At 31.6% G+C, this 27,888-nt stretch overlaps 1 protein-coding gene across 4 annotated transcripts; it reads right to left on the bottom strand.

Annotated features, from left to right (window-relative positions):
• Positions 1-76: 76 nt before the first annotated feature.
• On the bottom strand, positions 77-27,751 carry Irk1 (Inwardly rectifying potassium channel 1). 4 transcript variants are annotated; one of them, XM_089698227.1, is made up of 9 exons: positions 27,288-27,751; positions 17,070-17,595; positions 6,772-7,213; positions 5,525-5,704; positions 4,883-5,072; positions 4,330-4,454; positions 3,830-3,935; positions 2,876-3,263; positions 77-2,641 (listed from the first exon to the last, which is right to left on the bottom strand). In XM_089698227.1, exons 2-9 carry the CDS (start codon positions 17,435-17,437, stop codon positions 2,575-2,577), a joined length of 1,866 nt encoding a protein of 621 aa, XP_089554353.1. In that variant the 5' UTR covers positions 17,438-17,595; positions 27,288-27,751; the 3' UTR covers positions 77-2,574. The 4 variants fall into 4 exon arrangements, with proteins under 4 accessions (XP_089554353.1, XP_089554351.1, XP_089554354.1 ...); XM_089698225.1 differs by lacking the exon at positions 5,525-5,704 and adding an exon at positions 5,924-6,103; XM_089698228.1 differs by lacking the exons at positions 5,525-5,704; positions 17,070-17,595; positions 27,288-27,751 and adding exons at positions 5,924-6,103; positions 10,419-10,897.
• Positions 27,752-27,888: the final 137 nt, after the last annotated feature.

Genomic DNA, 27,888 nt, shown 5'->3' on the forward strand with positions numbered 1-27,888 from the left:
AATACATAAAAAGCACGTGCTGCAATAAAATTATAATTTTTGGGGATGAAAATATTTTGTGGGTAAAATAAAAGACTTGTTAAGTATCAATACATTTTATATTTAAATTCTAAAACAATTCTTTATATTGGTTGATAAAAGCATCACATTGGACTAAGTTTTATTGAATGTTGCGGCGCCAGCACCGCCTTGACTATTCGAAAATCCTTAAAAATCTACTAATCTGTGAATCTATATTTTAAGTGCTCTATGCCAACACTGTATATTATAATTGTAAGAATATACTTCAATATTATACGTTGTTATCAGCTTATTTAATTATTTTTGGCACGAAAACTTCTCTAAAAAATATTATATGAACAAACTTAATTAACATAATATTATAGACATACTTTAATAAAAGGCGCATTTATTTAATTAGTTAGTTAAATTTAAGTCCTAATGAATAAATCAGTGTTGACATACAGTTTAAATTTTATCATCAGATAGTTTTAATATTTATTGTAAATTCGTATTTGAACATCGACAAATATCACAAAATGTATATAATATTATATTCATAGTAACAGCAGTAAACGTATCAGTCGTCTATTATAATTTGAACAATAGTTTCATTTATTTTGTCAATTACATTAAACAGTACTCAATCACAAATTTAATTGCTAAGCAAATATTGAAAATAATGCACAGCTAACAGCTTGCTATTAAATGATGTTACATTATATATAGGTTTTATTAAATATAATTTTCAATTTGGTATATATTCATCATAATCCTACATATACGTGATTAAGTACATCGTATAAAATCTTTAAATTACTTAACAGTTACGTAGAGAAGCCGATTGTATCCTAATGGTTTACATATTTGTACGTGATCTTTTAAAAGCAAAGTTATTAGAATAAATAGGATACGAGATACGACGAGATACATAAATACTATTACTTAGATATAGTCCGTCCAAACATGACAAACGATAAATACTTATAATAAGTCTTGCATCGACGGACCTCTTCAAAAGCTCTAAAAGTCTAATTGTATATCCGTAAATTATATGCCTTAAATTTGTCTATTAAGTATATAGGAATTTTGAATAAGTCACGGTCACACCGACTGGTAATAAGGAAGCATTTATATCATTACTAAACTATATTTTGGAAGAAGATTCTATCCTTAGTTTGACTGACGATAGAACAATATAAATTCTAAAACTAGAAGCCTTAACCTAAAACACAGGGTAGAAATTTAAAACCGTATAATTATTTTTTAAACAATCATAGCATATATAAATTTCGTAACACCCTATGTCTAATTTCACTAATTAATCGTTAATAAATACTTGGTCTACAGTACCACCCTGTTCTGTTCTGCTGATCCCTTGTGTAGACGTGATTTGTACATTCACATAGAAAATATTATAATAAACATTATAATTAATAGATACATTGGTATATAACTAACACATCTATATCCACTCAAATCAAAGAAACAGAAAATGACACTATTTTTATCAGTTTTTTTGTACATAGCAAAGAGAAAATCTGTTTGATCGAACATTTTTTTTTAGAAAATAGGTATCTAGATACCAGTCAGTTGCAAGAACTATTGTTAACAAGAATGTCACACCCGGACAAGAAAACTCTTTTAATTTGTGTTTTTAAATTAATTAGAAATAAAATCGTTGTGACATTTCATTTACGTTTTAACGGCAATGCTACAACGCAGAGAATGTTGGCAACCATCCATCTTGGAACATCTCGATAGAAATGTTCTTGTCATTTAAAGTACATAAAAATGTAATATTTCCGGCTTTGGAATTTTCAACAACTTTTTAAAATATTTCTCCATGACGTATGGGTGTTGTATTATTAAAAATGGACAAATAAATACATAATGACGCAGATGTATGTGCAACAGTCTCGAACTCTACAATTTCAAAAATGTAGCGTTATTAACGAATTAACCATAGTTTGGCAAAAATGCCTTTTGTACTTTTACTTTTTGAGTGAGTTATAATAACATGCAAAATAAAAAAATTACCTAGCTATTTTTTCAGATTAATAAGACTGAAAGTGAATGTCATACAAAGTTCAACGAACTTGTCCTCGAGCATGCATCCTGGCTGTTCTTTGACTGCCATTCAATTTACTATTTTTTTCATCCAGACTTTTTTTTCAAAAAGGCGTACAAAAATATCGTTAGAAAAAGGAAATTTTGAACGATATAGATATATTCATTACAATAAAAAATCTGAAATAATTAGTATGGGTGATTTAACACTATGAAACTATAGATATTATTATTATAAGTGGATAGATGTGTTTGACGTTTTAAAATATAAATAATATCAATTTATTTGTTACTAAGTATAGATGAAGAATATTAGGTATACTCTGTTTAAATGTTTTTTTTTACGTAGGTAAATAATTACACTCTATGATACTAATATTATTAAAAGTAAATATGCAAAGGAAAAAAATCATTGTAGCTTGAACAATATAAACGTACAAACACACCTACACATCACACAAGGACTTTACACTAGTCGCACAGGAAAGTGACGCGCGCGCGCGGTCAAGCGGGCTCCGGTGACGTCACCAAGATCGGGATTACTGACTCCATCTGGTGCTCGCTCGGCGATCTGGAATAAATGTCATTCTTATTAGATATAAAATAGCAATGACATTAAGGGTTTAGTTAATATGTAAACACACGTAAGAACCTTTTCTTCCCCATGTTCTATTCTTATTTGTGATGCGATTACGATTACTTCGCAAGACAACAAAAATCATAGAAGATATTACACATTTATATGCAAACCGGAAAAATAACACGCCTCATTTAAACGGCAACAACATAATTTGTACACACTTACTTTTTGATTTTATGTTCCGCTCTATGATCATGGCCGTTCGCCATATGGCCGATGCCGTTCGGCACGACTATATGCATCTTCTTCATGCTTGCGTGGCTGTGGCTCCTGTGGATGGGTCCGTCTCGCTCTGTCTTATCGCTGATCATGATGGCCGAGTTGATCTTTGGCAGAGCTTCGTGTCCGTTCTCTACGGCCAGGTGCGTGTGACTGGAATTCTTCTTCTCATTGACGTGTTGCACGAAGTTGTTCTGCGCCATCAGCCTGTTCTCTCTCGCGCGCGCTTCTGGGATCTTTATTTCTATGTGCTCGTCCAGGGACATGGAATCGACGGAGCTCATGTCTAATGTGTCGTTGGAGAATGTCTTCGGAATGGTGCCGAGCATGCGATCTGAAAATTATGAGAATTATTGGTTAGATAGAATAGGTCTCGATGGAGAGTCACGTGAAAAAAAATATTATTCTATACCTAGGTATTATGATATTATAAAGGATGTCTTGAGGAAACTCTTTAGATTAGAAAGAATACCTGAGTCATGTGAAAAAAATGTTAATTATGTTTAGTATGTATTTTATTGATGAGCTTGCAACAGATAGAGTCATATAATAATACGTGATTCGATTTATTAATGCCCTTCGAGAGACTAACCATCCAATTTCCATATTTACTCATAATTATCTTACTTCCTTATAGCGTTTTCGTACTTTGCTTGTTCTTTTTTCATATTATACTAAGAAAATCTTTATAAAATCACACATTTATGTTAAATGATTGACTTTAAATTGCTTATGTATTATCGTTAAATACTTCACAGAAGGAAAACGTATTAAAAAGACAACTCTAAAGATCGTGGAATGATAAGTATTACGTAAAGGCTATTTAAAGCTGATTGCTCACAGGTTAAAAGGTGTAAAACGAGGATAATGGAGTATTTATAAGTTAGAATTTATAAACACCTAATTTCTGGGAAGTGGAGACGGTGGCTCGGAGCTCGTCAAGTTGTTTCGCGGAACAGAGAGGCGTGTCCACTTCGTATGTGTTGTTGAATCGTGTGTAGTCCACCTGTAATCGTGCGTTGATTTATTAGTTGAGGAAATTATTCTATTGCAATTGGTCTATAGTCTAAAGTCCATAGCATTCTATATAGACTCAAAAGTTAAGGTAATATAAAAGTTTAGTTTTCATAAGTATTATTTCAAAGGTAAATTCTATAGTATTTATTATAAACTAAGGGTAAAGTTTGTAGGTAGATCTGTTCAAATTTTCTTCTTATCAATGAAATCCAATTTTCTTTTATCATATAGTCCAAAGAAATGCACTTCTATATCAAATCACTTCATTTGTTCATACGAAATTATTAAATTGTATGCTATGTTTTTTTTGTTCATAAAAAATGTTAAAAAATGTTTTTTGTTTCTTTTTAATATATTTTTTTTATTTTTATTTTGCTCCTTACCTCATATTCCCCAGTATCCTTTCGGAAAGATACCATAGTTTCAAATCGGTGTCCCCACAGAATCTCTGATGGTAAAAAGCTACTTCTCGCCTGAGTCGTCATACCCGTTGATTCGATCACACCCTCTGAAAATTATTTCAATCTAAAATTAATGAAAATAAAATGAATGCAGATACAAACATCTGAGATATTTGAAATTCATGTTCTTCCTCCACTGGCACATTATTTAAATTGGCTACCATACAATTTCATCGATATTACGCAATTACCTTTGTTGTAGAAATAAACTATAAACCCATGAATAATCCAACGACATTTATGATGTAAAGTTTAGGGCAAACGACCAAATCACTGTCAAGGAAGTGCCAAGATACAAGAACTCAGTTGTATGTTTAGACTGGAGATAGCGTAGGTATACCTACTACATACCTACAATTACAGTTCCACGACGATTTTCTACATTTAAGACTAAGAATATCATAGATAGACATAGATTAAGAATAATTTATAATAATGTCTTTAAACATAATAAAATTATAAAATAAGGACTTACCAAGCATAACAACAATCTCGAATCTCTCTTTTAACATATCTGAGGCAGAAAGGTTGTAAAGCGGCGATTTCTCATTAATTTTATGGACAATAGTCATGGGCCAAATGAACATCAGTCTGTCTTCTTCTCCATCAGCTCCAACTTTCAGCTCTTGTTGGTAAAATGGCAGTAACTCCCCCTCTCTGGTGATCTATTGAGTAATGATGTAAACCATTAGAAATCCATTACATAGAGTGAGTTTGAACATTTTATCCATAATTTAACATAGATATTAAACACGATAGAAGCGTAAAAGCGTTATAAATCACCCAAAGCCTAAATTTTTAGCCATAATCCACGTTTTTCTCCTACAAAAAGCACAACAAATGTGAGTTAGTATTTACTTAAATAAAAATCCATGCAATAAGTTATTCTATGAGAAAATTAATTACATTCACATGAAGGTAAGTTGCGAATATAAGCGAGCTATGTGAGTATTACAATGGCAAAGCATGTTATTGATGCATTGAAAATGGTTGCGGGGAAATCCTTAGACGGGTCTAATAAATATAATTACAATTTGAAAACCACCAAAATAAAAAAATATACAACATTAAACATCCAAAAAATTTATGAACTAACACATATAGTTCACTGAGATACCTTTTTTCTAATAATTTGAGCTCGAACATGCGCTTCCAAGATGTGCGATTTTCTGATGTCGCCAACTCGAAACAGAAGGCAAAATTCGCCGTCTCTCAGACAAATAACCGCGTTCCTCGAGAACAGCAGAGTTGTATTACGTTTTTTGGCCCGAGCCAGCTTCGCGAATATTAGACCCACCTATGGACAAGAGAAAGTGGTTTTGAAATTCGATATCAAAAACAATTGACCTTCTAAATTCGAACGATTGGCATTACATATCCGCCGAATATGAATTCAAACGACCACTTTCTTTTATAAAAGGAGTTGTTTAGTCAACTCGGGTTAATGAAGGTTCGTAAGCGTGCTGACTGAATTTCCCAATCACTAACCAGTATCCGCTTTGTCGAAAAAATATACCTTGCGGCGAATAATTTGCGCTCTTATATGTGCTTCAACGATATGGGACTTTCTCATGTCTCCGACACGGAACATCAGGCACAATTGGCCCTCTCGTAAGCAAACAACGGCGTTCCGGGAGTACAATAATGTTTGGGCTCGTTTTTTTGGTCTAGAGAGTTTGGCGAAAACGGTTCCAACCTAAAATTAGACGAGACGTTCAGATTAACGAATACGCAATATATATTTTGAGTGCGAAGTAGTACTGGAAAACATTCTCGGTCTGTTGGCGTGCTTCACATAATTAGATGTCATTAGTTCTTAAACAGATTTTCGAAGCTCTCATAATAATTAGATTAATAAAACATCGTACATCGACCTAGTTCAGTACAAGTTTAGAACATGAAGAGGAAATATAATGATAGGTAATCTTCTACGCGGTTTCTTAATATAAGTTATAATTTTTAAGAGAGCATCTGGATCACAGATTGGTACGCTTATAATTTTGGCACACTGCCAAGTTTATTTTGATATGAAATTATCTTATTGGCTTCGAAGCAGGAAGGTTTTTCAAGAAAACGTGTATCATAAGTCATAACCCTTTTACTATAATGATGTCGTAATGCTTTAGAAAATAAGTTCTATTAATATCAATGTTGCGAAGAGTAGATGTTCTTAACAATAATGTCTTATCCTAACACATTAAAAATTTTATGAGTTGTAATTCAATCGAAATACTAATAAATCTTGTAAAAGGGGATATAAATGTTTTGTTTTCAGCTTTAGCTGCCACAATGTGTATATACTTTGTAAACTGTCTATTTTTAGCCGTTAACTGGACGTTAGTTAAAACAAATCGTAAAACTTACCATGAAAGCTTGAATGAAAACACCAACAATGCTTTGAAGGCACATAACGAAGATCGCTTCAGGGCATTCTTCGTTTGTTGTTCTGGAGCCGTAACCGATGGTGTGTTGAGTTTCAACGGAGAAGAGGAAACAACCGGTGAAGGAATTGACATTATTGAGGCACGGGACTAGCGGTTCACTGGAATTCGTGGGGGGGTTCAGGTCGCCGTGTGTGAAGATGATGAGCCACCAGATCAGAGCGAACAGGAGCCAGGAGAGGATGAAGGAGAGGGCGAACACGAGTAGCGTCCACCGCCACTGCGCGTCCACGAGGGTCGTGAAGATGTCCTGAAGGTATCGGCGCCTGCGCTTAGCCACGTTCCATTGGACCACATTGCAGTCTCCGTGCTTGAAAATGACACGCTTTCGCACACGTCTCGCTGCGTATCGGGCTTGACGATATCTGAAATAATTGAAATTATATTTATTAACCTATATCATGTAGTAGAGCCTTATATTTATGACGTGGTATAGACAAAACGGCACAATTTTTGTATATTTTTAAAGGAAATTAATGATGTCGTAATATTAATTACATCATACAAATTTTTGCATAAATAAAGCATTATATACTTGACATTTTAATGATTCTCTGTACTAATGGGTAAGTATTGAAGAGTCGACGTTAACGCCCGATTAATAAAGTCACGCTAATTTATCATTTCAAGTGTTCATTTTATTTATGCAATTAACTTGTTTATCCTTATGATTTATCACTAACATAACAAAAATACTGACGTAATTGATAACTCAGAATAATTGTGTATATTGTAAAGTTACTGCAACAATAATATCAATTCTGATTACATAATATGGGAATATCACCCTTGCAAGTAAAACTATACTGCCACAAAGTTGTTGAATTTAACAATTTTGGCGAATTATACTGGTTTTTTTAAATAATTTAATTATTCACATACCAGAAATAACTATATTTAGTAAAATAAGTAGGTAGGTATGTATTGTCCCTTGCCTTGCATTTAACAAAGAATTAGGTCGCTTTATTTTTATGGCTTCGTTCTACAAACAACAGGAATTTGAATAATCTTTTGTAAAGGCTCTACATTATAAAATAGTCTAATATCTTTAGGCACTTTATAACATTTTATTCTTCTTTACAATATAAACTCCACACGGTTCATTGTACAATACATGTACCAAATGAATCACCAATTATCAAGATTCAAGATATATTGTAAAGAACCGGCCCAATTGTTTCAAAAATAAAAATAACTAAAATCTTTTAGAAGAAATCGATTTTTTATTAACTTCAAAACAATTATTCTTAATTGAATATCATTCATCATGGTTAGCAACTAAAAACGAAAACGCACCTCCAAAGGTGGAACATCAAATTATGTTCACTTTTAACGTTACTGCGTTATTATACTAATGCACAAAAAACCAAAGCTTACGTACGTGTATGGTTTGAACATTATTTTCGTAGTGTTTAAATGCTGTAATCCAGTCAGAGGTATGTTATTGTATTCTGCAAAGAGCAGGTTATCTATACAGCTTGATGGCATTGCACTATCGCCAAATTGATTGAAAGCCCTAAAGCACTCTACTGGATCCAAATCCCTCTATATTTTATCAAATTTATTATCACATAGATAAGACATGAGAGCTTTAATCAATCTATTAATATTGAGATATGTTCGAGAGTGCTTAGATTGAATGTAAACATCGGGATGTTATTCTATAAAAGTATTGTATGTAGATATTGTTTAAGAGATGTATCGTGTAAATAAAACAGCAATAAAATATGAATCACGCTGTTTTGCGTACATATTTTGAAAGTTTACGATAGAAAATAGACACAAGCTTGTAAATTTGGATTGTTTGTTTACGTTTTATATTCGTAGTGTCAATTTACTTGAGATGTTTTTTAAACTTTGCTATTTTAATTAGTTCATGCTGTGAGTAATAACTTCCTTAAACAAAGAAGATGGAACAATCTTAGTAATTGCAGGCTTACGTATTTCCCTTTAAAATAGTGTTATTACAATAGAAACAGGTTTATATGAAATTACTTTAACTACATATTATAAATTAATTGTTGAATGCTATCTAGAGGTGGTTTGATAACTATTGTAACTGTGCGCCTACGCCGGTCACTTAGGTAATAATTTTATTACAATACAAATGAAGTTATCCTTCTCTATTCTAAAATATGACGTTTCGAAAGTAACGCTTAGCATTACAATAATACAAGAGTCAAGAGGTAATCCCGAAATTATTTCTTCGAAATAAAACAATTAAGACGTAACCAATATCCTCCGCCCACAGCTACAAAATAATACATTAATATTTCTTCGAATAACAATTTATAAAGCGCGTTTAATCAAATAAATACGCGTTTGGTTCATTCACAACAGACTCGATGTTGAGTGAATGATTTATTTTGTTTGCATGAATGCTACTCATCACATTTGATTGGTTTATTTATACACGATCACGACCGTCATAAAACGAATTACATTTGAGACGAGTGTTATGTTTTAATCAAATTTGCGATAAAAATGTAAGATAAGGAAACAGTTTATAGTTAAAATCAGTTTATAGTAAAACATCCGATCAAAAAATTTAAACTCATAAATGTTTCACATTTATTATACCTACCTTCATTAGCTTGAAACACGTTCAATTTATACATCGAGTACTCAATCCGGTACCTAGTTTTAAGACATTAAATGCAAAAATAATTTTTCATACTTCAATTTTTTTTTGTAAGATAATTTGGGTGTTGGTAGAAAAAATTCAGGCGTTTGACCGCTTTCGACCTGTATTACATGTATGAAAAACAGTTGTTCTAGGTTAGTGCACTTTTATGAGTTACAGTTCACAGCAATTAATTTGTCAAATATTAATATTTAAATTACAAGCCATATCTCAACTATTTGTAAATAATTCGAATACATCTAAAGATTCTTAAAGGCGCGAGTCTGTACAGTACATATTGTATGTATTTCTGTTTTGTTAACTTTTAATTGAAAATCTGTTCAGTTCATGTTACGATTGCATTGTATGTAGGTACCCTACATACTATTAATATATTAAATAAACAATCATAGAAGCAGCTATTTCACCCTAGACTGGTCTTTATTAAATACGCAAAGGTATGCCAACGATTCCCTCAAAGCTTTTTGATGACAAAACAAGGCATTTTACTTAGATGAACAAGTATTTGGTAATATTTTTTCATAAAGGTTTAATGATGAAAGGTTCAAATGAATAATTAACTTTACTCCATTTACATTGACGTTTTCTAATGTTATTTTTTCTTAACCATAATTGCTGTTGTCGTGAGAATATATTCAACTAATGATAAAAAGTATCAACTTGACTGATTGCAATAATAATTGTAAATATAGTTGGAGAATGGAGTGTAGGTTTCTAACTCTGTAAGATGAAACAGGTATTTAATTGAAAACTTCCAGACGCAGGGCGTGGTTCGGAATGCAAAATCCATTTATTACTTAAATACCTACCTATATTAGAATATAATGTGAAAATTACGATTGGTATAGTCCTCAACCTATGTCTCTGTACAGAGCTTTGTGTGCGAAATTGTTTTCTCACTAGTACACACAATAGGTATTACTTACTTTTTTAATTCTTCTTGCCAAGCTGATTCTGAAGAATTGATAGGTTTACCAGTCATAAGAAACATAGATACTTGGCTTATGCATCGCTTTAGTCCCGACATTCTACTAAACATGAAATCACTCAAAGTCCACAACGGTTTTTATCTCACTAATTAGTAAACTTAACAATAATATGTCTTTCTTATAGATGTCTTTCTCACAAAAAGTTGTCACAGAGAGTAACGTTCTGGAATTCAATTACCTAAAGTTACAAAATTGTCTCCGCTCTGTCTTTTAATAGCACATTTATTAGGAATTCACTAAAAACTTCCTTGATATCGAACAATAATACCACAAATTTTCGTAACACCGAGATCATCTTGATAGAGCGCACTTATGAGGTCGAAATGAAAAATGACGTCTTGGGAAAAAGCAGCCGTGAGTTTTCCACTAGACCTGATTGTAAAGAGAATTGATCCAATACTGAAACGGTCGGATGTTTAATGAAACAGATGGGAAGACGTTCACAAACAAACACTGTACAGGCGTCCCGTGCCAACGTTGCCAGTGGCGCCGCGACGCGTCGCAACGTCGCCTCATCTATTTTTTGAGTAAAATACACTTCTCTATACTATATTAAAGTATCACCTTTGAAAGCTCAATTTACGAGCTATTGGATAAATATTTTGACGTCGGAAAACAGCAAAACGAGTTCAAACACCTGGACTCTGGGGATCACATGCAGTACGCATGAGTAAGTTTAATCAAAGAAACGTATTTTTATTACGGCCGAAAAATATAAAAGTCCATTACGCGGATGACGCAAAACTTTAGCGTGTAATGCATTGAGTCATTAATCGTATCAAATGCGATTTAAATCTGTGTATCTATTAAAATAACTTCTATTGGTTTAGCACATTTTCCAAAAATAACTATTTCATTACTTGTTTTACCTCTATATTTCCTAGAAACTTCTTTTTGTATCGAGACAATAAACAAGGTAAGTCAGTGAATCATTTTATGTATAAATAATTACTTTTGAGGCAATACGTTGTTTGATTGGAAAATACGGTAGGCTTTATCTGTGTTACCTTTAATAGGAACTCTCGTAAATTACAAAATTACTATTTATTGTGGCAAAAGATAATTACTGATAGTATATTTTCTTACTCATTACTATCCCATTTATGATTTTACTTGCTACTTATATTTATTGTTAAGTAATTGTTGAAACCGAAAACAATTATAAATTTATTCGACTAAGGTTTGTGGTAGAGCTCTTATCTACACCAATTTTTCTTGATTAGGAATTGTGTAAAATAAAGGAAACAAGTTTTCATTACATACGTTTTCCATAATATATTCATTACGACAAAGCTTATTCCATAATACTTTATTCCCTACGACAAAGCTTATTCATTTAAACGATTACTGAAATATAATAGGAAACATCTTGTATTTTCTTGCATCACATCTCTACGTAGGGGAAAACACGTTTTTGGTAACCGACTTAAGTGTATGTATAACTATGTCTATGTATACTGATCCATTCCAAAAATATACCAGTCACTATATTATGAGTCATCGTAAGATTTACGGAACAGCCTGCTGAATTAATAATAATCGATTCGCTTCTGATGACGTAGTCTATTTATAATGAGAAAGGTTTTTACGTTGAAACCGTAAGGAATTAGTTTCCGTATTGTTCTGATTATAGATGTGATTTAAACAGTAAATATTACAGCTTCTTAAAAACGAAATTCCGAATTCAATGTAATTTGTTAAACTAAAGATTTTAAAGATTTCTCTTTGAAGTCATGATGACTCTACGTGTAGCGACTAGTGAACTTCGTTCTCATGAAACCGTTGCCAAATTGTATTTATTCAGCGGCATGACAAAAATATCTACGTACCTTTAAATAATATATACTTATTAGAGTATCAACGCGGACGTTTTTCAGGCTTCCGTAATATGAAACATATATGTTACATAAATTTGGCTACTCAATACTAGAGGGCTCTGATTTTAATTTCTTGAACATTAATTGAAGCCAGTTTTATCATGAAAACAATTTAGCCACGCATTCAATTATTATTGAATAGTATATTCAATACCTCATTCTAATAAGATTTCATTTAATGATTCTGTATAACAGTCCATAGTTCAAGGAGAATTACTCATAAATATTATCAAACATACAGTTTTACATAAGTAGATAAGTATACATTTTTGCATTATAAAGAATTATAATTACTTTGAATTTTCTTAGAAGTAAGGTTAATTTTTTTATAAAATAAGTAATACTATTATTATCATAATAATCTGCATTTTTGCTAACTATTATGATATTCAGTACCTATTTAAGTAGAAGATGCCGACTATAAGGTTTAACCGTTTCAATACTTGGAAACTTATACCTTTTTGTTAAAATATTAATCATTAGCAATGGCTGGCATTTAACAGGCGATAAACAGCTGTATTTAATTTAAAAATATTCAGTCGCTGTCATTAGAATGCCCGTTCAGCCAATGACGCATTCAATTTTTTACCTTAGTAAAGACGTTTCACATATTTATGGGATTTTCCCTTTTCAAGATTCCAATGTTCTTAGAATTGGGTTACTATAATTTGGTTTTTAATTTATTTCATCTGCTTTGGAATGTATGAACTATGAACATTATCTAACCACTAAAAGTACTTACTATAGATAAGTACCTACTGTGTACTATAAAAACACTTTATTATAAGGAAATATTTTTTTAACGTAAACATACAAAAAAAAACATAAAATAAGTTGGTCCTTCCGTATACAATAATTTGTAATTAATTAGCCATAAAATAATCTACATAATAAAAAAAAGCAAGGCTCATATTCTATAAATAACATTTTCAAACTAACAATTCCAATTTGATAGTTGAAGGAAAAACTTTAGCTGCGTTGATCACTTTTTCTTTGGGAAAATCTTATGTTAATAAGGTATACGGTAATAATGGTAGGTAACTCGAACTCGAATGTTTATGTTATGAAATAGAAATTATCTGTTTTCACTTCTATCGGCACTCTCCGTGATTGTCAATAGTTCATTTAAATATCAATTCTTGCTTTTATTTAACGTCAATGTTATAAAAATATGCTATCTAGAAAAAGTCACGTTTAAACCAAACGTTTTAATGATAATATTAAAGATATAATATACATTATACGTATTTTATTTAACATTAATATTTATAACCACAACACGGTAACAACTCTTCAATCCGGTAAATCATAAAGTTTCAAAGGGCTATATGATTTAATTAGCACATGTAATATACAGAAGGTCCGTGACCATGAATCAACCTTACATAATAATTATTCTCAACCGGTTTGGTGCTATGAACTCAACAGATAAAATAATTTACATTGATAAAAAGCTATTGTTAATAGATTTATATTCGGCCACCCACAGGACGGACGTATTTAAATATTTTTCACGTGAATTCATTATTTAAATATGCTAGCGATTGGCACTTTAGATATAGGTGTGACTCGCATTTTTTTAAGATTAATGTAATTTATATTTTTACTCAAATTATAAAAATTTCATATACCTAGTATAAGTAATAAAGCACCTCTAAATGCTTTTATTATAAAATTAAATAGGTATGTAGCGTACATTCTTTTTCGCAAAAATATAAAATGTAATTTTTAATAAAGTAGTCAATCTCTTCGTAAATATATTTTTTTTTCTGGTAATTTTGACATAATCAGTTGCATTTTATATAAAAGCTACATAATATTGATATAAATTTAAGTCCAAACATATTATGTATTTTAAATAAAATATAGCGCTTAAGCCATGTAGGTATGTTGAACCAGTATGTAAATGAAGTTAGGTTTCCTAAAATTTTATATGACCTATGCACTATGCAGTCACCCAGAGCGTGTATCTAACTACAAAATCTTATTGATATTCACTTAGTTAAATAAATATTTATTATTCCAAATATCATCATAATTAAAGGCACCTTGAATGTTTTTACTTGCACATCATGAAAACAATAGTTACAAGGGAATTTTTCGATTCACAGTATAAAAATCAATTTGTTACGCATAGAAATACATAAAGCGTATCTAATAACATTTACAAGGCTAAAACAAAGTCTCAGTAATTCGGTAAATTGGAAAAGCACCACATGAATGTCTATTTTTTTCTAAAACATTCGTAAAACAGTTGTTTTTAGTGCAATTATTCATCTGAAACTTCTAAACGTTGTCTTCTATAGAACTAGTAATTAAATTTTAGGTAGGTAACATTACAATCGATTATAATATGAATAAAAAACGCTGCTTTTCACTACATTAATTTTAAGAATAAATTAAATATTGAGACTTGTTGCCGTCTGATTGCCACTACTGCAACTAGTAAAAAATTTTGTTCTATAACGTGGCAAAACCATAGAAATCTAAATAACAAGACACATAGAAGTGCTTTATTGTCATAATTCGTATGAAAACCGCTGTCGCCAAAATCAACACATTCAAACCGAAAGCTATACAGTACACACAAGTAAACTATGCCTTTTATTGGACAGCTTGATTTTAGTGAAAACTAACTTAACTATTAAATTAAGCTTTTGAATATGTATCCTAACGCACGAATTTACGGTTTATTTTAGAATAACATCCCTAAGTATATGAGACTTTTTGCTCCAATACGAACAAACGTGATAATAAGAATGGTCGACTGTGTCATTCATTGTTATTTCGATTACTATGGTGACACTCGTAATACTTGTAAATATTCTGTAATTTTAAGGAAAAACGGCATTATTTCTAAAAAAAAATATTTTCCGATGAAATATTATTCCTTTATAAGTATAATTACAACTTGTGGAAGAATTTCCGCATTGGGAATTGCTGAAACACACCATGAATACACTCATACGTCTCCAGAGCAACTGAACAGTGACGAATGCACTGGTGATGTGGAAATCACCTGAGTGGCGACAAGGTCACGCACGCTTACGACTTCTAGTGTCTTGTTATTTAGATTTCTATGGGCAAAACCAATTATGCCTCTAGGCTCTACTTTTTATTGGTCTTTTGTTAAGCGTTAACTTGGTGATGTTTTCTTTTTAACTGACACCAAACATGCCATCTAATCTTCGCAAATAATATGAAAGGTATATTTTACAGAAATGCACACATGAACAGTTTACCTAACGGTTTTATCGAACGTAAAACCACAACAGTTATTGTTTAAATGTTCAAATTCTAAAAGCGTCTTTTTGATTTCCCGCATAAAGACGGTTTTTGAATCAAAAGTTTAAAAACGTGTGTTGCATGGGTACATTATTAATACGTCCCTGGTGATAAGGTACGTCAGGAAACGGGGTGAACCTCAATTGCAAATGTTCGAGTTATAGCGACACGTGATATAACCACATACGTTAATATCATATTGTTTAGTGGAGGAAGTGAGCGGCCTCGCGACGTTCTTGGTAGAGACGCAGACAGAATTTGAACTGCTTATTAAAAAATTCGCACATGCTCCACGCTTTCTGTGAGTGGAGCCAATATTTGCAGATTTCTCCGCATTAACACGTGAAAGTTACGTTGACTTTGGTTATCTGCACTAATGGGCTCTACAGCAATACAGCAATATTATTTACGAAATCCATCCTGCGTAATCCAATATAATATCTTGAAAATTATAACGGTTTCAACTGTGTGGTATCATCTAGCGCTTCCAGTCTTATATGTATCCGTAGACAAGCAATTCTGACACACATCCAAAAATAACAACGAACAGTTAACGTTCGCTTGCCAATATTTTAGATGAAATTACTGAATTATAAGCTTGTTTCACATAAGATCATTAGAACCTTATCGAACTTCCTCTAAAACAACATTGAGTTCATGCAGATTTCTTTTATGACATTTTACGAGTATATTTAATATGTAAAGACGAACCGGAAAAATGCAATAAATTAACCCTGAGTGCAGATTGAAAGGCTGCATACGCGTGATTTCATTGCCAGAGTAGCATTGTTTTGGTGGCGTTTACAGCGGCGACAGGTTTCCTGTTGATCATTACCTGCAGCTAAAAAGGAGGACATCCGTTTCCTCCGGCATCATTTACATATTCCTTGAAAGCCGACTGGTATTCGCACCAGCCTAGACGTTTTACAGACGGAAGAACCTAATATGTTACGAGCAAAGTTATATGATATTGGTAAATTATCATGTTGATTGCGTACGAAACCTAATAGGACCCTTATTAGTACGAACAGTTAACCTAGATGTAGTTATAGCTTATAATTAAAGTGCTTGGTCGATAAGTTAGCAATAAACCATGGCGACCGCATTGAAGCCATGCGGGCGCCATTGCTCTTGACCTTTATATCTCTTTAAATGAGAATTCTTAAATGATATTGTGAAGCACGCGTTGGCACTCGTGAAGGATTTTCAGACTTGTTCTGTATGCCAACACTAATTATTAAAATTATGTATATAATGAACATTTAATGATTATATCTACCTATATGCTGGTTTTATCAAACTTTGATCATTAAGTAACGTCTGTATATCTATTTATAATTACTATAAATGATTCTGTATATTATGGTGTAGATGATTACACAGTAAGCAGTTCGATTATGTTCAGCAAAAAGATTAATTTACTTACTTAAGAAGAAGGTTTAGGGCACTCTCGTTTCTAGTAGTGGGTACATCCTTGACACTGGAAGGTTCGCTGCGAACGCCGCGGAGGGACAGGCGGAGCTGCCGCGGGAAGGTGCTGAGGAGGCCGCTGCTGTTCCGGCGCTGGTTGAGGCTCTTGGAGCGCGTCAGCTTGTTGGACTCGACGTCCAAGCGCGGCGGGGACGCGTCCCCGGCGCTCGGGGCCATCGTCCCGTTCGACGCGTTCGTCGTTATTATCGTAGGGACAGCAGCGTTCACATCACCCAACAGTTTCTCCCACGGCGATTCACCGTCCTCCTCAGATATCGTCTCGAAACTCCTCGGGCCGACGGACGACGTCGTTTTATCGGACATATTGAAGAATTGAACGGACAAAGGATTCAGAAACGGAACGTAGCAAAACAGACAACCGCACCACTTGGTCACTTCGGATTTTTAGTTTCTTGACAACACTTCACTCTTATCATAATATCCATTTGTAAATCATAATGTTTGGGGTAAAAATGTTGACACTGAAACAAAAGAAAGAACATGTTAGATTTAATGTTCATAAGAATAAGGAAATTCTACAATGTTAATGATATGAAAATGTAATTTATAATTTTCCTTTTCATAATAATTATACTAACATAATAAAATTTTATTTTGCATTCCTTAATATTATTTAAACTAAAATCTAATTAACTTAAACCAATCACATAGATAGGTATTTCTTAGGAAACACACCGGTAAATCTATCGAAAGTGCCTTTCTAATGTATTCTCTTTGCTCATTACATACGGAAAACGGTACTTTGAATTCACTAATTAAATCTACAAATTGCACTTAAATTTCGCAAAGCAGAGATTATAATCGTTGAAAATGAAGTTTTCGTTTTATTAACTCTTACAAAAATTGCATCTTTTTGCAATCCGTCTGCTTTTTATCAAAATTGTTTAGCAAGGAAAGTCTGTTGTTCTTAAATATAACTTTATAGCGATAGGTAACTGGATCAAGACAGACATCTCAAAAATATTAAAACAATAGCATTGTTACATTATTTGCTTTATTTACCACGGTAGTGAGCAATTTAAGATAAACAAAATGATGTAGAGGAAGTGTTTAAATAGTCGTTTAGTTATGACTTGTATATTTTATTGCCTTATTTTAAAATACAGTTAGCAAATGCTTAATGACTGATAAGTAGCTAGTTATTGAGACATACATTAGGCAAAGGTATAAAACCTGTCCTTAAATTATAAGTTTAATGTCAAATCTAACACGATACATGAAAACATGATGCATCATTAATATTTATTTTATTTATGTTTGTGCCAGGATGGCACACTGAAAACTCCTGCACAAAAAAGGCGGTAGTTTTTTTTTTTTCACAAGATTTTCGCATATGAAAAATGTACATGACAAGACGGCACGTGTAAAGATACTAGTCTGAAATTATGATTACATTCAGGATTATTGCATAGAACACGTGGCTCCTAGAACAGTTAATATTGCACAATATAAATTACGTAATTACATTCTATAATGATACTCAGAACGGAAACTTGCCATAAATATCTGAAGCCCATAGCAACAACAGATTCGTGCGCAATGGTATAACAGCACACCCAAATATTTTCTTGTTATTTCATTTAATTAATGAGTCGTATTTTAAAATTAATAACATTGTTTCAAATAATTTTTAGAATTATCTATTATTACGGAATAACGAATAACATCCTTAATAACTCGGGTAATTTTCTAAACAACAAGGAAAATAGTAGAGTAGAGAAGAGTAGTAGAGGAAAATATTGTAATTGGAATTCATTATTCTATATTATAATTTATAATATATGAAAGCTTATTCATATAGTATACAAGCATATTTTATTCCATATGAAGTCGATCATTTGCCCCTTGTTTGCTCGTACTCTATATTTTAGTAGCGGCTTGTATCTGCCAACTGTCCCGTTCATAAATGTGGGTCAATGCTCAGTTAATATGTTCGAATTTGATTTCAGATACGAAATTGATGTTTCAATGTCTAATATTTTTGTAGTTATCTTAGCGATTGACAGGCGTCGTTTCAAGTTACAAAAAAATAACAGCAACTAGGTAGGTATAATACGTTACTAGGCATGATTTCTTCATATTAATTGTTTAGTTTTTTTCTTTGTAGTACCTACATAAATAATCAAAAGGTAAGTATACAATCTTCAACTTTTTGTAATATCAAAGAATGTATTCCGTATAGGAAACTAGACAATTAATTTAATTGGGCTCAATTTTGATCCAATCAGTGACTCTATACTCTATTTCTATATGCAGTAATTAGGAGCTAATTGGCAATTTCAAATAACAATTCTTCAACTGAGCACAAAAGTTAGATAAACCTATTCGTATTGTGCCTTTTTGTGGGATTATTACTACAGCCAGCAAAGAAGAATTCTACCCATTCGCTAAAAGGTACGAGCAACAATCTAGAGTGCGTATAAAAAGGGAATCACTTTTTGCAACAACCAAGGCTATTTGGGAACAGTTAAAAAGAACTTGTGTTGATAGTACTATATTTTTTATATTCAATTTAACAATGATTCGGCGTCCGACCAAGTCGATAACCTCATAAATGGCTTTGCGTAGTGTGTACGTTTACACTCCAAATCTACTACATTTTCTCAAATATATTTGTTCTTCTGTATTTTAATAATAAACAAAGATACATAAAGAAAACCAAAATTAACCAGTCTTAACTCTATTAGTATTTGTTATTCTATAATTTATAACGATTATCAACATTTTTGCTTCCATGGAAAAAATAAGCGCCACGGCGGCGGGTTGATACTTGATAATTATTTAGAACAACGTAAGTAGGCTTCTATTCGTGTCTAGTCGGCGCCAGAAACAATGCTGTTTAATATTATGCCGCATTTGCAGGCATTTCGTTGCAGTAAACAAGCAGGGAACTCGAGGTCGACGGGTAAAACGGTGATTGGAGTCCACGTAAATTCCAATTTGCTAACATTGATGGAATAAATACTGCTATGATATAATGCGCGTATGACGGAAATATTTGTTTTGTTTGCTCGATAATACCAAAGGGCAAATAATATTTAATAGACGACAGGCTCCGTTTCCCTCGTCTTATTTATTTTAACTTTCATTGAAACGAATATCAAAGTTATTCGTCATTTGTAAATTTTAGAATATTCGATGAATAGAGTAAATTGCAATAACTTCACTTTTTTTTAATAATATATTTTAAATAATGCAATTACAATAATAATACAATTACGACCGGTTCAATATCAATACATCATCGTCCGGTAGTTAAAACTATTGATGAGTATTCGTAAATCATAAATTTCAAACAAAACAAAGTTCTACTGTGTGATTTATGGTAAGTAATCAAGTGGCTATATATTTTAAATTATATACAATGAGAGGCCCTAAAACATGTTTTTGAAGAATAGAGAGATTGTTTTGATAGATTATCACAATAAATATCGAAGTAAACAAAAATATATAATAAACCATAAGATCTATGAAATCTAATCTAATCCTATCTATGAAATTATCAGATAGTTATCTCGCAATATGAAGTGGCGATTCCTGAAAATAACCCACGATAACGTAAATAATAACAAAATGCAATATTGCGTCGTTGGAAGTTTGGAACGATATCTATTTGATAAAAAAATAAAAGATTGGAAACCAATGTCTGCGCACTGATGATACAAAATGTATGTTCATATGTTCAGGTTAAATTAAAATAAGGTAGTACATAATTACCAAAGGTCCTTTCCTCGAGAATCAAAAGAATATTCGATATATTTTATCCGTGTTTACTAAGTTGCGTTTTAACTATATCCTTTGATAATATGAGGATGTAATTATCTATTATTATTGCATTAACATAGCTATCAGTCTGTGAAATCCACACTCATGTGGACTTCATCGTGCGCACGAAACAATATGATTTAGTTAAACAAGCTATTCTTGAAACCACTTGATTTTATCAGAAGCACTCATAATTAATGCTGTTATTAGATTACTTATTGCACATTTAATGACGTTTCCGAGTAATCTACAATACCATTACACTTATTTAATGTTATATGCTACATAATTTTTATCGACCGCCTTTATGCGGTCAATACTTTATAACAGAATCGATAAAGTTTTATAATTGTTACATTTTACACGTGCAATAACTTCCCTTTGTTTATAAAAGTCTCACGTGGTGGCAAATTGTATTAACACTAATAATAACTTTACCCGCCATTGATACGTGCGGTCAACGACATTTATTTCGCACTAAATCATTTTCAAATTCTATATATAATAAAGGTTTCCATTATAAACGAACACAAAAAACTTTGCATTTGGCACACAAACACTTATAACGGAGTCTCCTACGTGCTCTTATTTGGGCGTTTGATTCAACATTCAAATGTTAACATCGAGATGACAATATATATGCGCAGTCGAAAGAATAGGTAAATGAAGAAGATTAAACTGCTGTATAATGACAAAATTGCCTTATTAACGACAAAATGCCTTGTTATCTATATAATCTCTATGAAAATCATTTAGATCTATATCGAGGTTTGGAGATAATCATTCTAGATCTAGGTAATGAGGAAGGTTACATTTACTTTTATAGTTTTACCGCACCTACATCGATAAAAAACCGATAGATAGTTTGAAATGTACATGAATAAATGGAGACGAAAAAAGTTATCAATGTGAGCTAAATTAAGAAATTAGTGTAGTACCTACGTTATAAATAAAATTAGTTGACATTCTAACCGAATTCAGAGCTTCCGGGGCGAACATGTGGAATGATTTCATAAAGGAACCAGTACGTTGGCCCATCGTTCATTCACCGCTGCTTCAAGATAAATAATCATGACAAAGTGAACACAAACCAGTCTTTTTGGAAAAGATATTCAGTATTATCAGAAACATGAACATTTGTGAAAGCAGTTGATTCAACCACACTTACAACTGAAATACATTATTTTTAAGTTGTAAATTGCAGCGTAAATTTCTTAACCTTTGGACGGTTCTCAAGGTATTACTTTTTCGTGCGACTCGTTCAAGGAACCTCACAGAATTTTCACGATTCGATGCCAATGTTGCGAGAGCCTGATGTCATGTTCGTTTCTTGGAATTAGAAGTTAATATCACGAAGTACCTAAAACTTATTTATAGTCGTAAATAATAAAAAATGGAAATGTGGTCGATACAAACAATACCTATAATTCAACGAAATATAGGTACAAAAGCAACAGAATTTTATGCAATGGCGCAATTATTGTGTATGATGTCATTGCTTACTTACTACGTGGTTTCTTATAGCCCATTCAAAATAAATGAAATAAAGATAAACACTCTTGAATTACAACTGCACATTTGTTTTCAAAATTTATTGTTTTATTGATTTTTCAGTTATTTGTATTGCCATATTTTATGTAGGAATACAAGCAATTACGTTTAATATTACAAGATGAAAAATAACAACACGCATACGATGTATGTAATTTATTCAACGATTAATAAATTTATATCTGCCAGTCAAAGGTACGCGACACGCTGAAGTAATCCATTCTAAGCATTGCACGAATGAATAGAGTACATGATTTTCATATGAATAGAGTTTTTTCCAGTAGAAACTTAAAAAAAAAATATCACGGTAATATTAACGCGTAAGCTGAAAAAGTTTCCCATTGATAAGCTGGCTAGTGTGTCAACTGTCAACGTTGGTGTAAGGTTTCAGTGCCTCATTGCCTCTTACCAATGATTAAATTGTACATTTCCATGCAGTGTTGCTAGGTGAATGCTCTTTCCTTTTAATTTACTACATTAGGTACATGATAACATTATAACCGCGAAGGAAATGTCGAGTCTGTGAAATAAGGTAAATGAGTACAATGAATTAAAATGACCTGAATGGCGCCGTCTTTTTAATCTTAGAATTTAGAAATACAATGAGGCCTGGAAAATTTAAGATGAATAATGTATTACAGAAAATGAGAACAAACTTTACTTTTGATATCTAAGTTTATAATGAAAAATATCGCTATTTACACTTCTTATAAATAAAAGAATATTTAGTGAATGTATCATTACAGACACTGAAAATATCGTTGGCCAATAATATTTTCATAACCCGGTTATAATACCAGGATTTTGCTTGGTAATTATTATACGGCCCAGTTACACTCAATTCAGCAGGGAACAAATCCAACGCCTTAGGGGCTACAGTCATAACCTTTTATTTTCATACATGTATAGTTTCCTAAGAGTATAGTTTATATTCTTATCGATTTGTAAACATGAATGATATGTTGCGGAAATCATAAATAAATTAAACTGATACGAAGTCAAAGTATTTCCATTACTCCTATATAAATAATTATATATGATTCGATAAGTTTGTGTAATTTCTATCGAGAATAATTGTGTTAAACTCATTATTAATTAATTGAAAGTTATTTATTTATGCAGTTGCAACACCGATTAATTAATTCAGGTTGGGTCATGGAAATTGTACTCTACAAACCATTTCAATAATTATAATTATTGAAAAATATAAAATAAAATCACAACGAATCTGTAACAACATCGACACCATTTATTCAAACAATAACTCTGTGTGATAAAGGTTGAAAAATAATAAAATATGCACTTTCAAAATTATGATAAATATTCTGATCTTTTTTATTAAGCACGACGTAAACTTGAAACACAAAAATGTTCGTGATTTAATATGTATTTATGTTTCATTTATAATTTGGCAAATTCTCTATCTACACTATAATTACACTACCTAGACATAAATAATATACGTAATTGTATAGTATGTATCTCGCAATTTTTTTAACATCATAGCATTTATCTATTCGAGCTACTGAAGGGTTGACTGTTGAGATAACGATGGCCTTCATGTGTCGGTAATATTTGATATTTTAATACCGTGAATCGCATAATATTTATAACTCTTATTTTAAAATCTCTGAAGATGTTTTGAACATGCAGCTTAGCCAAATCTATGTCAAAGTATGAGGAAAAGACTGAAAGGATTACTATCTAACAAATAAATAAAATATTATGTGCTCATTGCTCAAACATACTTATTTAAAATGAATCATCAATAATTCCCCATTATTTGAGAATATTTTATGCATTAGAGTTACGGAAACCCAAATAATGATTATAGTAGCAACTAAAATAATTGTTAACAACGAATAAAGAGATTGGAACACAAAAGAGAAAGTCATAATTTCAGTATTATGTAAGTAATAACAGTATTAAGCAGCAAAAGCATTAAAAAGTAAATGCTCAAGTTTCGCTTTTACCAGGTCTTAGCAACAATATTTGCTGAAGTAACAAAAATTGAATCTAAGCAGTTCAACTGCAGGCTGTAGATCATATTAATGGTTTTTGTTGATATTTTTTACATATAAGTAATAATATTACCTGTTTATACAATTATGTACCTCGATAATTAGTGTTTGTGAAATAATATCAAGGTAGAGCCGAAAAAGGTAATTAGCATCTTGTCAAAAGCAAGCGGCAAAAATACCTAATATTGGTGATTTATTAATTATCTACCTATATACTGCTATTTAACACAAGTCAAAACTCTAAGATATCAGTATACGCAATGGTACCAACGTGTTCTTTTGTTGTTTTTTCTCTACCTAATGTAAAGTTCAAACATAATTTGATCTCAAATTTTGTGAAGAATTCAAAGTCTTTCGAATATTCCAATACCTGTATATTTACATCATACAAGATATTTAATATATATTTTTTATTTTTTTGAAGAATTCCCAGTTGAAAATTTTAAATGTTTTTTGATTTGTACATGATGTAGCGCAGCAAAACGAGATTTTAAATGTCATTTATTTCCACTCACAGCCAGTTATTATTTAATAATCACTTTGATCGCTCCATGATTGACGTATTTGTGCAAAAAATAATTGTACACAATAAATGATATAAACTTAACTCTGGTCTCAGTGATACAATTATATACTTCGATGCGATTATCTATATATTATATGTAGGTGTGATAACAGAAAATATTTGAGAAAAAAGGCATTGTCGAATGAAATCCAATTCCTAAAATGTGACTTTTGTTCTACCTCTAAATATAAGATAGTCCTGTACCTACTAAATTATTCCTATTTATTTACTGAATTAAAAGTCTATTAATTAAGATTAATAAATATCTAGTCGTTTCACGACCGCACGATAAGAGCAACAAATTTTTTATCGCACGTTACCACAACGAACAGCACTAATTATGTGGGTATCATAAAATATTGTATTTAATACTTTATTTATATCGATGTAGAGTCTAAAATAGATTACTAATTTGTTCAACATTGTAATAAAGTGTCAAACAATGCCGTATACAGACGAAATGACGCGATGGCTGTAACATTTTGCGCCATCACATTTTGTATTTATTTAACGACTGTATATAAAGATTTTCCAATACATTTTTGTCCGCAATTAATATGATAATCACAGACGGACGTGCTTATGAAACAAATATTTATATCCACTCGAGAACAAATTTAATAGAGAATTATTTATTACTGATATAGTTTCAATTACAGAAATACTCGAAGAATTTACGTTCCTTTCCTTTATTTGGATGTTTTACTAAATGTAAGGTACATAATTCAATGTTGCGATGTTAAAAATTATACCTATAGAAATTAGAAGAATCGATATAAATCAAATATTTAAAATATAATAGAAAATTAGCATTAGAATGATAGAAACATGTAGATTTATGCTGGAACTTCTACAATTTCATCATTGTTCAACATTAAAAATTTACATGTACGATATTATTCTGTATTGTAAATTTTTGTACCATAATGTACTACTTTTGACTATATTATTTAGAACTAAAACTAATGGTTATATCCAAATGCTCGTTCAACAAGTAAAATTGTAGTTAAGTATTATATGTTTCAAGTGGCGTATCGTGTCACATAACGATTGTGATTATTTCGTAATATTGTACGTATCTAATCGCAATAACGGTAATTTTTTATTTATTATGTATATGTAATTATAATATTAATAATATATAGTATTATACAAATAAATTATCGAAGAAGTTTGTTTTTTGTTTAAATTCTCAACAATGATTAGTGATTACAATATAGGTATTAAAGTACATATTAAAATTAAATATGTTAAAAATAATGGACAATTATTGAAACCAGTTAGGACAAACATCCATGTGGGTACGTAGTCGATTATTTAACAATGCAATGAAAATCGGACGTCAAGTAAAGTACACGAAAATCCTTGAAAAATAAGGCTAAAGTTATGTGACGTCATAGAGTAAGCAGTGTCTATTTAACTTGTTTATTTGTTCTAATTTATCGTACGTTAGTAACAAACTGTATCACGTATAATATGAAAGGACCAGGTGTGCAAATAATTATAATCAATAACTTTATCGACAAATTTTTAGGTTAGATCATTAGATGTATGGAATTGTGTCAAATGTCGTTCATTTGCTACTCTAAAAATACAGTATGTCAACTTTCTTGCGCGAAAATATTGTGACCGTTAACTAGGTACGTTAAAGTAGAGCAAAGATTATTTTTTACAGAATCGTTTTAAATCTAGTAAGTATTTGACAGTGGTATATAGAAGTTCTAACAATACATTGTAAATCGATAGTTTATAGAATATTGCTTTGAAAAAGTTTTCTATTGGTTAAATACGATGGGATTGACATTGTCTTTTTGTACAAAAAGCCCTGAAGTTTATTTTCTTGTAACAAACAATTTTTATCGTGGAATTCCGCGTTCATTATAATAAAAATATAAATTATTTAAATCCGACTATTACATAGTGATTTCTCGTTAGATCCAGCAATTTAAATGTTTTGAATAGGTATTGTAATAGTTACTTGCTTTTTAGACAATTATTCTCACAAAGCGTGATAAATATTACATAAAACATGCGTAAGGCGCTAAATTATATGCCTTGCTAAATATTAAATTTAAATTTAGCATAGATATATTATACTATGTTTCGCAAAGTAACTATCAATGTAGAGTCAACCATTGACCTAGTTGCCTGTTCTAAAATTCTAATGTTGACGATGAGTGACATACTAAGTATAAGCAAATGTGACTAATATAAATAAAAACTAAAGGATAACACTGAATGATTCACTCACCTTCATATATGGACCTATCATAAAGAAAGTTTATCACAGCGTTTCGCGAAATGAATTTCACGAAACAGTACGTAAATTGAAAAACGTTTAAACACAGGTTATAGTTTCACAATGCACTATCACAGTGACGAAAACGCGCTAATCATGCGGGACGTAAGTCATTTAAAGCAGTCACAGTTAGCACATGTCCCAAATTAATAGAACGCGATAAAATACAATACGTTTTTAAATACACTATTTCTTTTTAGGCATATTTAATTGAGTATAAATGAATGGAATGAACGATACTTTTCGTTGCGCGATTTAAATTAGCGGCGGGAAACAGACGGCGTGCGCGCGACGAATGGCGTCGGTGCGTTCAGAGCGGTGACTGGCTGAATAAATGTTTTATCCTATACTTGTATATTCGCAGCCGTTAAAAAATAAATACCGCGAGGTATGTTGATCGAAGGCTCGTGAAACGTTTAAGAGGAACTGTTATCTAACTGGCAGATCCAGTAGGGTTTGGCGAATCGATTGACGCTGAGGCCGCTTTTACACGTTTTGAGTCACGTGCCCTGATTTCCCAATTAATGTTCATTAATGTACGTTCCATTAATCA

The sequence above is a fragment of the Colias philodice genome, chromosome 8, assembly GCF_061535455.1.
Source record: "Colias philodice isolate Cphi_HAF_F1 chromosome 8, ilColPhil1 Martin Lab GWU primary, whole genome shotgun sequence".
Taxonomy (NCBI): Eukaryota; Metazoa; Arthropoda; class Insecta; order Lepidoptera; family Pieridae; genus Colias; species Colias philodice.